The sequence below is a fragment of the Anolis carolinensis genome, chromosome 2 (assembly GCF_035594765.1).
Source record: "Anolis carolinensis isolate JA03-04 chromosome 2, rAnoCar3.1.pri, whole genome shotgun sequence".
NCBI lineage: Eukaryota > Metazoa > Chordata > Lepidosauria > Squamata > Dactyloidae > Anolis > Anolis carolinensis.
Genome location: NC_085842.1, coordinates 239,352,209 through 239,367,347, shown reverse-complemented (window position 1 = coordinate 239,367,347; position 15,139 = coordinate 239,352,209). Strand labels below are relative to the sequence as shown.

At 36.4% G+C, this 15,139-nt stretch overlaps 1 protein-coding gene across 46 annotated transcripts in view; it reads right to left on the bottom strand.

Moving 5' to 3' along the window:
* ptprd (protein tyrosine phosphatase receptor type D) overlaps positions 1–15,139 on the bottom strand; it is a 1,517,053-nt gene that overhangs the window by 205,297 nt on the left and 1,296,617 nt on the right. For 18 of the 46 annotated variants that reach the window (XM_062974174.1, XM_062974188.1, XM_062974177.1 and 15 more), the window contains exons 13-14: positions 2,469–2,654; positions 458–475 (exon numbers count right to left, since the gene is read on the bottom strand). In XM_062974174.1, coding sequence (XP_062830244.1) covers positions 458–475; positions 2,469–2,654 — 204 coding nt within the window. Of the gene's footprint in view, positions 1–457; positions 476–1,267; positions 1,277–2,468; positions 2,655–15,139 lie in introns of all 46 variants that reach the window. The other 28 variants (XM_062974178.1, XM_062974179.1, XM_062974180.1 and 25 more) reach the window with 2 other exon arrangements.

The window sequence follows — 15,139 nt, the reverse complement described above, 5'->3', positions numbered from 1 at the left end:
ATCTTGGCTTGGTCCAAAACAAGAACAGCTAAGGAAGAAAAAATGATCTTTTTTTTTTTGCTCCAGTTGGACCAAAAAAAAGAAAGAAAGAAAAAAAGAAAAGAAAAAAGGTAGAAAAAGAAGAAGAAAAAAGAAAAAAGGGACAAATGGTACGCTGTGACTGGGTTGTGGCCTGTAGACCTGGATATGCTTTCTTTGAAGCATATCACAGAGGAACATATCTTTTTGAAAAAAGAATGAATGAACAAACACAACTTTTTTCTAATGAAAAGTGAAAGGGATTATGAGGAAAGAATCACAAGATGAAAATCACTGATTATAACTAAAAATGACAAAAATAAGAGATAAAATGAGGAACATTTCTGTTATGTGTTTGTTTTTTAAATGGCAATAATGAAAAGGATGGAAGGACAGAAAGAATAAGATCATTCTGTGAACGTTAGTTCAGCAATCTTACCTCTTATTGGTGTACCACCTGCGTGGATAATATGAATGCAAATAAGATTAGAAAGAAGAAGCATTAGTACGAGAAGAAGGAGGCTAGGGCTTTGGAAGAAGAATCAAATTAGAGTTACAGAATTAAATAGGTTTTAAAAGAAACTTGAATTGCGGTACTGTTCAAAACAGGAATATCTATAAAAATATATTTCAGGTACAATGATTGTATAAAACAAAGTATTGGTGTACCAAAGTGGGCAAGGCCATCATTTGTGGGGGGTGGATGGGGCAGGGAGGGGCAGGGCAGATCTGTCATTCATACAAAAGCTTAGGTGTCTAATTTTATAGAGTTAAAATATATTGTATAGACCTAACATTCTTAAAAAAACCTGTACAGTACTACATTTAATATATAGTTTTAAGAAGTGAAAATGTGCAACTATTTAAATCTATGTAGATAGATGGATAGATAGCTAGATAAATAGACAGAAATAGAGAGGGGGAGGGGGAGGGGAGAGAGAGAGAGAGAGAAGATATACCTGAAGTTATCTGAAAATACACACTTGTTTATGCTGGACTCGTCATTTATTGTGATGTAGCTAAGTGACACTTGTGTATTGTTTCTCCTAACTGAACGTTTCTAAGATAGACACATCGGCATTTTTGTGAAGGATTGTGTGTGTGCACAGGTCTGGTAACTACACTGACTGTTAGTAAAATGCATGCCATGCATTTTAAGAATAATAACCATCATTATAATACCATAATCATAGTATTCTGTATATGAAAATTAGTGGGGGTGAAGTGCGCTTCAGAACTAAGCACTTACCAATAGATTCTGGAGATTTAAATACGGAGAGAAGAAAGACAGCATAAAAATATTATTATATTCCTTATAATTTGGTACAAAAGTTTTCAAGTTAAAGCTTTATATACTAAATAGTCTATGCCACATCTGAAAATTATTCTAGGTTTTTTTTTTACATTAACAGAAGTTTAATCTACACAGTTCTGCTGACAACAAGCATAGAAGTTGATTAACAAGACGGTTTAACATAACAGGACAGGTCAGGTCAAAACGCTAAAAGTTCAGGGAAGACAGGTGATTTCAACAGCTGATTCTATTGCAGTATAATTGCCCAAGTAAACAGCTTATTATACTTCCCACCCCCAGTATTATATTTTTATGGGGATAAGCTTAGTAAATTTAGAGTTATCTTATTATGAAGCTGCAGAGAGCATAAGGCAGGTGAAAGGATTACTGGGAAAGTGAAACAGGGAAAGAGAAAGAGCAGCAAAAGCTGGACTCTACAACAAAAGCAGGCTTCTGTCGATCCGGCTACTATAAAATCGGTGAAGCTTTAGCAGGTATGCACACTATTGTGGCTATATTCATTAGAAAATCTTAACCAATAAAGATCTCTCCTTTCGCAGGCTAACCCAAAGACTTCTTTTGTTATTGCATGTTTATTTGTTTGTTTTTGGTTAACACATGAGAAAAAAAGTATTGTGTTTCATGTATCACTGAGAGGAAAGAAGATGTGTCCACATTGGCTAATCTTTGGTTGGTTCAAGGTGTTGAAAATAACTCACAAAACACAATTGTTATAGAATATATTTTAAGCATCAAATAATGAAAAATTGGGTTGGATGGATAAAACCATTGGTACTCCTTGTATGTTCTGAAGTCCAATGTTGATATAATTTTTAAAATAATAATAAGGATAGGGATAGAAGAGAAAATGGATCTGTCAAATACTGCTGAAAAGCAGTAAAGAAAAGTTTAAAAAATATTAAATTACAGTCACAGCAGTGAGCAATGTTGAATAAACAGAAGCTGCAAGTTACACACACACTGGAAACAGGCTATGGCAATAACACAGACATGGACAACACACTTAACAACATAAAAATAAGAAGAGATGAAATCATAACCTATAAAATAAAATAAAATAAATTAAATAAGAACAGAAAATAAACTTAAAAAAGAATCATTTTAGGCATTACCACAAACAGTAACAAGACCTTACCTGATCGTAATTGTTTGATGCGTCCATTGTTGCTTGTATCCACAGGTAAAAAATCTTTGAACCATGTTATTTCAGGATCAGGATTTCCGCTGGCTGCACATAGCATAGTGGCTGTTCGAGTGCGTTCAACCACCTTTAACTGTGGTCCCATATCAATGGTGGGGAAACCACGTGGAATTTGATCCTCTGAAAATTAAAAATATGTTATACTTACAATGTTATTCTTACAATACCGCAATCCTATTCATACCTCCTTTCTGTCAAGCATATTACAAGTTCGTTTTATATGAGAACCCAATTTGATCCACATTTGTTCTTACTAGAGATGGACAAACCTGGGAATTTTGTTTCCTTTAATGTTCTTATCTTTCCAATCTTAAGCGTATTACATTTACTTTACAATTTAAAACATAATTGCATTCAAAATGTGTTTATTGGGAGAAGTATGAACACATTTTGACTGCAATGTTGCTCCAGATACATCGTCTTTTTCTCTGCTGTTTTTCACAATTATTATCTATATATATAAATGAATGATGGCATCACGGCAACCAATAAAACAACAAAACTACAGGCCCCCCAACCTTGAAATTTGACAACACAACCCATCATCCACATCTCTAGGTTGATACAACAAAAAGAAAAGAAAAAGAAAGTCCTAATTAGAGGGAGAGCAATAATTGTTTTTATCCAATTGCTGCCAGTTTAGAAGGCTAATCTCTGCCCACTTGGTCTCCTAGCAACCAACTCAGCCAAGGGACAGCCAGGGTTCAGTTAGGGGACCGGCAGACTTAGGCCTCACTTAGGCCTCTTCCACAGATTATCTAATTTGCACTGGATTATATGGCAGTGTAGACTCAAGGCCCTTCCACACAGCTATATAACCCATTTAGAATCTTATATTATCTGCTTGGCACTGTATTATCTTGACTCCACACTACCATATAATCCACTTCAGTGTGCATTTTATATGGCTGTGAAGAAGGGGCCTCATATAATCCAGTTCTAAGCAGATAATATAAGATTATCAATATACAGTAGAGTCTCACTTATCCAACATAAACAGGCTGGCAGGATAAGTGAATATGTTGGATAATAAGAAGGGATTCAGGAAAAGCCGATTAAACATCAAATTAGGTAATCGTTATACAAATTAAGCACCAAAACATATTATACAACAAATTTGACAGAAAAAGTAGTTCCATGCGCAGTAATGCTATGTAGTCATTACAGTAGAGTCTCACTTATCCAACACTCGCTTATCCAACATTCTGGATTATTCAACGCATTTTTGTAGTCAATGTTTTCAATATATTGTGATATTTTGGTGCTAAATTCATAAATACAGTAATTACTACATAGCATTACTGCGTATTGAACTACTTTTTCTGCCAAATTTGTTGTCTAATATGATGTTTTGTTGCTTCATTTGTAAAATCATAGCCTAATTTGATGTTTAATAGGCTTTTCCTTAATGCCTCCTTATTATCCAACATAGTCGCTTATCCAACATTCTGCCGGCCCATTTATGTTGGATAAGTGAGACTCTACTGCATTTACCACTAAATAACACAATGAATTTAAAACACTGACTACAAAAACATTGATTATGAAAAGGCAGACTGCGTTGGATAATCCAGAACATTGTATAAGCGAATGTTGGATAAGTGAGATTCTACTTTAATATGAAATAATTACTGGGATAGAATAATGCAGAACAATATAATCTCTAAAACCAGGACAGTAAATAAAAACCAACAGTCTGAAAGCAGGGAAATTGGAAATTCCACAAAGGGCCAGCTAACACCTCCCAAGAAAGGATTCTTCCAGAAAGGAAGCTGAGAAGAGAGTGAAGAACTGTGTATTACCAAAGTCATTATTATTATTATTATTATTATTATTATTATTATTATTATTATTATTATTATTATTGTGTTGAGGTAAATCATGAAAATGAATGCAATCTGACTCCAAGTATTCAAAAACACTAAAATCAGAATATATAAAAATTAATGTGGTATAATACAGAAGAATACAATCTCTAAAATCAGAACACTAAATAAAGAACAACACTCTGAAAACGGGAATTCCACACAGGAAACAATCAGGGCCAGCTAACACCTCCCAACAAAGTATTCCCATAATCAAAGTCTGGCAAATCCTATTTTCTCAGGGCCACAGACAGTAGAAGCACATAAAATATCGCAAACAACACCACTCTGAAAACAAGGGAATTCAAGACAGGAAATAATCAGGGCCAGCTAACACCTCCCAACAAAAAATTCAGTCAGGGAGGAAACAGCCAGGCTTTAAAGCTGCAAGACCATTACATCCTAATCATTTTTCCTAATTGCAGTATTCATACTTGCCTCCAACAGACAAAAAAAAACCAATCAGAAATATTGTATATTCACAACCTTTAGGAAATAATATCCCCTGATGGTGCAGTGTGTTAAAGCGCTGAGCTTCTGAACTTCTGGACCGAAAGGCCGCAGGTTTGAACTGGGGGAGCGGTGAGAGCCCCCACTGTTAGCCCCAGCTTCTGCCAACCCAGAAGTTCAAAAACATGCAAATGTGAGTGCATCAATAGGTACTGATCCGGCGGGAAGGTAACGCCGCTCCATGCAGTCATCCCGCATGACCTTGGAGGAGTCTACGGACAACACCGTCTCTTCGGCTTAGAAATGGAGATGAGCACCAACCCCCAGAGTCAGACATGACTAGACTTAATGTCAGGAGAAAACGTTTACCCTTTAACTACCACCAATTCCTCAATACTTTATTTCCCATATCACCATACTTCGCCACAGCAATGCGTGGCCAGGCACAGCTAGTATATACATATATGTATTTGCTCCTGTTTGCCTGTGTATGCATTTTCCTGTAATATTGTGACAATCTGTATACAATTCTTAAGTGGAGAATTCTATAGTAAACTTTAAGGACATCTGGATATCAAAAGAACATCACAGGATATGAAAATTGATTTAGATATGTGCAATGTTTAGGGAATTACAGGTTAGGTATGCTAATGTGAACCAAAAGAAGTTCTTCCCCATTTTTGCTCCTCTCTCACACAACAGTTTAAAGACACAATCTGAAAACAGAAAACTTTGCATTACGTCTTTTAGTACACAGAAGAAAATAGGTGGGGAGAGACTTGCACAAACCAGGGTTAATGCATCCTTATTTAGCAGATATATCCTGTAACATTTGAACATTAAAATGGGCTTTTAAAAATACACTAGTCTCTCAGCTATTTAATTATATTTACATATATTATGAAATCAGTATGTTTCCGTTTGTGTCCCTATGTAAATAGGGACACAAACACAAACTCACAAGCTCCCATTTTATTCCAAAGGATCCCATAACCAGTTTTGCTCCTGTTTGCATTCACTCAAATGCAAATATTATCTGACTTCCAGATAAACGTTCCATGTACTATAGTTTCACTTTCATAATTCAGACCTGTATCTGTACAATGGAATAAATGTTTCTTGTGTTATTGTTTTTTTTTGAAATGGCAGACTCCAACTCCATATCATTACGTGTTTTTTGAATTCATTCCATTCTCAAAATGAGTTTTTCTCTCAAGTAAAAGGGACTGGTGTATGAGGCTCATACCACCTCAGTTGATTTCTACATCAAAGACTTAATCTGATTTAATAATTGTAAACAGAATGAGCAAAATCCCTGTATATAATCGGGGGTGCTGTAATAATCTAAAAACCACATTCACTTATTCTTTACTATAAAAAAGGGTTACTGATTTTTGTTAAATATCAATACAACTATAGTTGTATTTTCTTCAAACAAAGAACAGGAAGAAAAAAGATCAATAACAACTGCAGAATGCATGCTTTGTTATTAAATGTCTTGCTTGAAATGTATTGACATACAATCCTTTAAGGAATAAAAATAATTCACTACGAATTGTCCAGTGTCAAATAAATTATTTCCTTTGCCAGGAAACAGTGTGATTTTTCACATAGTTTCAGTAAAGCTTTCAGAGGCATCTGAAAAACTCAGAGGGATATGCTTGCATACCTGACAAATCTTTGCATTCCCTGGTGACTTCCTTTTCCCCAAGGCTACTTAATCACTGACAAAATGAATGTATATAAATATTGCTACAACAGAGGGGTAGTCGCTAATCTTGAAAGTTAATGTCTTTTTTATCTCTCCCCGAAAGTCAGAAGTGTCAAAGGCTGATATTGTTAGGTCGTTTGCTATACACTCTTACCAAAGAAACCTACATTTGATAACAACTTATAAGATGTGAAGCCTTTACCTTGGGAATTGCTGATAAGGTTTGACTTGTGCCAAGCCGAAGTAGTACTCTAATGCATCTGCATGACCTTTCCTTTTCCTTTGAGACTCACAAAAACATTCCTGAGGCTCCTCTTTTCATATAAACAAGTGCACAACACAGATAATCTATCTTACATGCTAATACGATGAGAGTATATAAAGAGCCCCCTTTCTTATTTTTTTAATAAGGGTAATTAAATTCTATCCTTCCTTTTTCTGCACAGAACCTCTCTGGATACATACTCATCATTAAACTTTCATGAGAAACATCACAATGTAAGAGTTTCATATAGTCAGAGCAGTTATACTTTGACAGTTGTGGCTTGTTTCCAATCTAGCTGTCAGGTATTTGGCAATAAAAGCAAGTATTCAACATAAAATGGACTAGAGGAAATAATGAAATTTGTAATTGGAATGCTTATCTCAGTGGGTGTAGTTTATAAGACGTTAATTGCTTTCTGTTCCACTTTAAATTTATTAGTTATTGCTATAAAATATGCCTTTCCAGTTTGAGGGTACGATATTTGACAGATTATCAAACAAGAAGAACAATCAGATCAATCAGCAATTACACTGCAGACACATATTCTTTTACAGAGTAAAGTGGCTACTAATCGATATATTAGCAGCATTAAACATCTAAAAGAAGTCAAAAAGAAAAGATTTTGTCATGTTCATTAATGTGTGTGTTAATGCTATGATTAGGATTTTAACTGCAATGTCCACCACTTTTCATTTTAATATCCAGTCATGCAGAATCAGCTAGTAATTTATCAACAACTTAAAATCAGATCTGACCTTCTCAGAACCATGTGAGTCTGTCAGTTAAACAAGCCATTAAGGAGCAGATTACCTGTGTCCTTGTGCTCAGAGAATCACACAAGTAACATACATAATCATTTGCTTCAGTAGCTATCAGAGATCTGGCAACTTTTCCAGTATGTCTAAGGTGTCTCAGTTGTGTGTATATTTTACTACTAAATTACTGTATATACTTGCATATAAATCAACCTCATGTATAAATTGAGGGCTGGTTTTGGGGCCAAAATTATGAATTTTGGTATGATCCATAGATAAGTCAAGGGTCATTCTGCAAAGAGGGGAAAGCACCAATTCTGCCTCTGGGGGCCAGCTGTCCCTGACCACTTCTACCACTAATTTTTTTGCAAAGATTTTATAACCCCATTTCTTAAGACTGATTCTGCATTAAGTCCATATTTCATTGATTGATTAGTCCTCCAGATATTTTAGAGTTCAACTTCCAGAATCCGGAATACTGGTCCTAATTGCTGGGGCTTTTGAGATGTGAAATCCATTGATTTATTGTTTCTTTATGATCACTTAGAAATTCTAAATTTATATCTAAAAAATCTGATCAAATTATCCAGGACACTGGATATGCTCTGTGTCAAACATGGCATCCCCCATGTGACCTCCAAGTATTACTCTTCATTAATTTCAGTGTGGAATGTCCAAATGTAGCATTGGATATTACAGTGAGTGGACATACAGATGTTTGGCTTTCACTTCTCTAGTCATTCCATTTCCCTGATGTGATATCGCATTTCCGATCAAATGGCTAAGTGTTCTGATGTGATATCACCAGTATCATGGCTCCTTTAGAAGTCATGCCATAAATGTCAAAATGGAGCATTCAATTGTTGTATATGGGGCAAAGGCAGACAATTTGTCCAAACATCAATCTCTTTGAAGTGGACCCTAGGCAGTGTGAGGAAGTCATAAAGGACTGTTGATACCTGAGTTTGATAAGATCTGGGAAACTAGGCCTTTAGAAAGACAGGCTGGAGAACAAAAAAAAATGTAATGTCATGATTAATGAACATATGAGTGTTTATTTGAATCCAGCCAAATTTTAGCCAATGAATATTGTAAACATGTCCAATTTTAACATTCTGGATCTTAACAAATCTTTGAACTGTGGTCAACAACTTTGTCCTGACACTGAATGTGATGTGTACTTTGCTTTTTCTGTTTGTATCGATTTGCAAAATGGTGAGACTTTGTTTTCGACGAAAATTATTACAACCATAATCAACGTAACCAGCAAGTATCCAGCCATCCTCTGTTCCCAGGGGAAGCAGGATGGATGTGTAAATAGTCACAATTGCTTTCCAAACAGGAAATGGCAGTACTTTTTACTCTCACCAAAAACCAACTGTCACATGCCCGCTTGTCTCCAGCTGCCAATAGTAATCGAAAATCTCTGGAAATTGGCAATTTCAGTCAATTTCAGGTTAATGGGATTTCTTTAACCTCAAACCAGAAGGGCTAATCTGATGTTGACACTGACCCCTAGAGATCTAGTGCTAACTCTACAACTTTATTAATATTCTATAATGTTCTTTCCGTTATATATCAAGTAACTTACTTAAAGAAATCTCATGATGTAATCCACATATGTCAAACTGAAAGTCTGTGGGGTGAATCTGACCCACCATCTCATTTTACGTGGCCCTCCAGATGCTGGACTACAACTGCTGTATTCCTCATCATTAGACATGATGACTAGAGCTGATAGGAATTGTGATACAATTACCTCTGGAAGCTGCAGTTCTGTTTAGTCAGAATAATGGGGTTTGAATTTAGATACAAGGTTTGTGGATATAATGCTTGGCATTAAAATGTCCTCTAACTCTTTCCCAGCCACAGAGCCACTAGTGCTGTTAGTTTGCAGTTCCCATTATCCCCAAACCAAAAGTGATGGGAGTTGTCATTCAATAACATTTGGGGGCCAAACAGGGTAAAATTTAAAAAGCACAAATTCTTTTTTTAAAAAAAGTGTGTATGTGTGTGTGTGTGTGTGTGTACACACACACACACACACACACACACACATTTGGCCCTCTGTATCCATGGATTTTCCATACATGAATTCAACGGCCCTTTGAAGGCAACCTATAAAGTTGATGTTGCCCTCAATGAAAATGAGCTTAATAAATTCTGATCTAATCAAATGAAAATGTTTAAAATTCATAGTTTCCTATTATACTTCCACCCTTTCTAAATAATGTAGAAATTATAAATATTACCGTCTCCACTTGTGAAAGGGGGGGGGGGAATCCTCATTATTTCTCAGTGGAAGAAAAAAAAGGAATTTTCATCATATAATCTGTATCTGCAGCTATTTATTTACTATATTCTTTTTCACTGAACTCAGTGTGGTGCACACTCTCCCCTTATATTTTATCATCATATCAACCTTGTGAAATAAGGTTCAGCAATCGCCCTAAATCATCCAGGGAACCACTAAATAGGTTTCACCCTATAATTCTAAACTCAACACTAGTTTGGTTTTTATCATATTGAGTGAGTGAATTTATTTTTATTCCGCTGTCTCTATCAGGTGAAAGGTGAAATGGGAAATGTAACTAGTGAAATACGAACCTAAGTTTTCTATTTCCTTAGGTTGGAAAGGCTTACCTGTAATATAATTAGGGTGCTGTTAAATGAGGGATAAAATAGATTTTGCCACAAATGAGGATTAGGACATGGGATTTTCTAACAGTTTTTATATTTGTAACTGCAGTTATGTTATTTTCTATTTCCACTTTCTTTTCTTATGGAAACTATTGCAGAAATGTCTTTTTCCCAAACCAGCAATAAGAACCTTTATTGAATTACAGTTTTTCTCTGTACTATACCAATATCATTTGCAGGTTCATAAGCAGAGGACGAAATCATTACAATCAAGCAATTTGGTTTGCAGCAAAATACACAGGGTGGCATTCAGTCCTAGGTGCAAAGAAAGAGGGATGAGGCACTTTCTGCTCTGTTGCCTCAGGGTCCAAGCATTATGTGAAAGGAAGGATGGGCCAAAGTCGAATTTGGAGGTGGAATTCATTTGAATTTTTCCCTGATAGATCCCTCCAAAGAAAATAGAGGAAAACTGTTTCCTTCAGAATCAGTATTTGAGGAGAGTAAAATGTGCTAACCAAAGGCAAAGATGGTTCTGATACAAGTGGTGCAAGTCAGCCAAAGATTTAAACAGACAGCCGTATTCTAAGGATGTACAAATGTAAATGATCAAAGGAAATGCATTAAGTAATGGGAATTATGTGCTCTCTGGCCTGAACCTTTGATATTCAAAATGTATCCAGAACATTGAGCTTGTAAGAGCAGCAATAGTTTTCCCTGAATGAATAGACTGTCTTGTTTAGTAGTCTATAAACAGATCCTTGACTCCCATGATAAAGAATTGCGATGCATTCAACCAATTTTAAAAGCTACTCAAATGAATCTTAAGTATTAAACGTTTTCTTCAAATCAGCTGAAATTCTAGTATTTGGTAAGGTTTGCTTTTACAAGGGTAAGGTAAGGTTTTCCCTTGACATTAAGTCTAGTTGTGTTTGACTCTGGGAGTTGGCGCTCATCTCCATTTCTAAGCCGAAGAGCCAGCATTATCTGTAGACACCTCCAAGGTCATGTGGCCAGCATGACTGCATGGAATGCTGTTACTCTCCTGACAGAGTGGTACCTACTGATCTACTCACATTTGCATAATTTCAAACTGGCAGGTTGGCAGAAGCTGGGGCAAACAGTGGGAACTCACCCCGTTCCCTGGATTCAAAACACTGACCTTTCAGCAGCTCAGCAGCTTAATCCGCTGCGCCACCTAGGGCTTCACAAAGGGATTTCTTTTTTAAAAAAACACAACGCAGTAACATGGTAGGAGGGGACAATTGGCAGTGGGAAAAATAGATGCCATAATGTAGCTTGATGTTCACATTATAGTAAAATATTGCACCGTGTGCACACTCACTTTTTGGTTTAAACATTCTGTCCTTTCAAGTTCAACATTTAAAATGAATCTTTATTATAATCGAGACATGCCGGTATACAGTATAAGTCATATAAATTATTCACGACAGATTACATGGTCAAATTGTAATCATATTGGGAATTTCACAGCTTGTTATAGATTAACAAGGAAAAAAGGAAATATATAATTTGACATGCATTCTTCTACAGTATATTATTGTCACACACCACAAAGAGAGGAAATGTTTACTTTTAAGAAAAGTATGCCACTCATCCAGAGTAGTAGAATCTACTCCCATCCCCACATTTTAATCTAATGCTTTCAAGAGAGACCAAAATAAACCTGACAAGATAATGTTTTAATATATTTTGCATTAAAAATGCATCACAAACACATCAGCAAGATACCCCATCACATCCTTTTTCCTCTGCTTTATGGGAAGGAACAGGTTCAATTTTTGGTCATTGTTTCCGTAACTCCAATGGCACCAGCTCTGTCGAAACAGCATTCTCAGCCTCTGGGGAAAGGCCGGAGTGTTTTGCATTCAACAGCAATCCTCTATAGCAGCCCATTAAAGAATGACTCTGGCTTTTTCCTAAGGGAACTGTTTTTCTTTGAGACAAATGCTGAGCACACAGCTTCTTCTAAAAAAAGCAGATATCAAGTATCAAAAAAAAAATCCAAAGAATTCAATAGGGCTTTTAAAAAGGAACATAGCAAGAATTTGTTAGTACTCATTAAAATGGTTTATTGCAGATGACAGCAAAATGATAAGTTAAATTTCCAAAAAAATATGGAGAGATTAACTCATGTCTAGATTTTTTTTGCTTCTTTTGCCAATAATATAATTTGTTATGAATGTAGAATATCAGTTGTATAAAGCAGCATGATAAAGAATGACACCGTAAAGAACTGAACTGACCAGAGTTTTCAACTGACTACTAATAGTAGATCACATTACACACTTGGGGTGAAGTCAGAACTATCTTTGAATTGGAAAAATAAGAGCCTGGGTAAGACTCAAACCAATTATTTGTGTCAGAGTTCAGAATGGCAAATTAGGCTTCTCACAAAATGACAAACAAAGGAAAACGGATGGGGCTGTCTTGAAAGGTTGGCAACTTCAAGGTATTTTCCTTTTCCTCAATAAAATGCCAAGATGCAGCCAAGTTGATATCTGGCAGGACCAACAGATATCAGACTAGAAACAGACTAATTAAACTGTCCACTACTTTCCCAGTGGCACCCTAGCTGCCACACAGATACAGACACACTGAAATGATAAATAATAAAGAAGTAAAACAAACAAACTACAGAAATTTATTCTGCAAATATTTTAAAAGAAACCAACAAAATGAGATATAATTTATTTTACGGGCAATATTTATGAAACTGTAAGTGGGATCCCCCCCAACCTCATTGCCATTTTGAATATGGAGGAAACCTTAATATTTCCTAGTTGTGGTATTTCCAGTTTTTGCTTTATGTATTGCTCTCTTCCGAAAGCTTGTCGAGACTGTTTACCATGATGAATTAACACACTTTCGCAGGGGGAAAAATATTTCAGACCTTTTGACTTCCTACAGCAAACTCTTTCTATTCCAGCAAGATCACTGCAGGTACAGGAGCATAAATACTATTATTAGCTTGTGCCCCATTCTATGATTTTGTCAAACCCCTGCCACTTTCTACCTGAAAAATTCACCAGCAGGTTAACCTCAGACAGCATGAGTAAGATTATTGTATTTACTTCTTATGATTGACCCATAAAATAATAGCTCTTAGTTTCAATTGTCTTTAGAACTGTGTAGAGCAGCTGGAAGTCTCTCTGCTTGATACGTGGAATTTTAAAAATCCACCTATATGACCAGCTTAAAAATAGTAATGGGAGAAAACAGGAGGAGAGGAGAGGAAACATGCTTTCAGGCTGCTCTGCCAGATTGCCCAGGACACACTTCCCACCAATGGGGGAATTTCACTGAAGACTTTGTTTATTCAGTGTACATTTCTAAGGGATCTTTGAATGTCACACATTATGAAAAGATTTGGCTGGGGGGAAATCACCTGTTGAAAAGACACAAGCAATTTCCCTTCCATAGTTCCCTTCTCAAAAGACCCCTCTGAGCCTGGCGAAGAATCAAAAAGTGCTTATAGAAACTGACAGACTCTAACAGAAGATATGTGCTACTTACTTACCCACATCTGAGTTATTTTTGGGGGGTTGGGGTGGGAGATGTGGCCTCTCTCGCACACTCTTGCTCCCTCTCTCTTGCATTTCAAGCAAGCAAGATGCAGACATGTGATTCAAAGGGAATGTGACTGCTTCTCCAGTTTTTTTAACTATCTTTTGCTAATGCAAAAGCAAAAGCCAGTGGTCTTTGAAAATTAGCATAATGAATTGGGCTTCTTCTGGTTAAACCCTTCACCCCTACTTCCCAAAACTCACATACTGTTATCCTCACAATATGTACTTTGAGTTACAGATGTTGTTTTACAGACAACACTCTTTACTTTAGTATAATACTAGCTGTGCCCAGCCATGCGTTGCTGTGGCATTTTCTGATGGTGTTGGTGAGAAATTGTTGAGGTAGTGGTGGTATTGAATGTCTGTTGTATGGTAGTCTTTATGTTTAGTATGCACACTGAAGTGGATTATATGGCAGTGTGGAGTCAAGATAATCCAGTTCAAAGAAGATAATATAAGATTCTAAATGGGTTATATAGCTGTGTGGAAGGGCCTTGAGTCTACACTGCCATATAATCCAGTTAAAATCTGATAATCTGTGGAAGAGGCCTAAGTGAGGCCTAAATCTGCCTGTCCCCTAACTGAACCCTGGCTGTCCCTTGGCTGAGTTGGTTGCTAGGAGACCAAGTGGGCAGAGATTAGCCCTCTAAACTGGCAGCAATTGGATAAAAACAATTATTGATCTCCCTCTAATTAGGACTTTCTTTTTCTTTTCTTTTTGTTGTATCAACCTAGAGGCGTGGATGATGGGTTGTGTTATCAAATTTTGAGGTTGGGGGGCCTGTAGTTTTGTTGTTTTGTGGGTCGCCGTGATGCCATCACTCATTTATATATATAGATAGAACCCTAAATACCCTAATGTATACCCTAAATACTCACGTATAAATCTTGAAATTTTAGTCAAAACATCAACTCAAAAAACTTGGGTTGACTTATCCATAAGTCAATGTGAGTACAATACCTTCACATCAAAAAAGGAGCCATCTCCTTCTTGAAGCAGAATTTAGTCCATTCTGGGAAACCTAACAGAAGCACCAATTCCTTCTGTCATTTGTGTGACTACTTCTAGTGTTTTTTAATGCCCTAGTGGGAAAATATAAGTGGAGCCAGGGGCAGCTGGCCCCCCAAAGTGCTTTGTTATCTCCAGAACGACCCTCGACTTATCCAGGGGTCACATCAACAACCATAGTTTTGGCCTACAAACCTGTCCTCAAGGTTGACTTGTAAATGAACAGTATGTCCACAAGGGAAACTGTAGTGATAAGTCATGATGCTAAAAGGGATAGCCCTTGTGTTGTCTTTAAAGCCTGCCACATTTCAGTTTGTGAACAT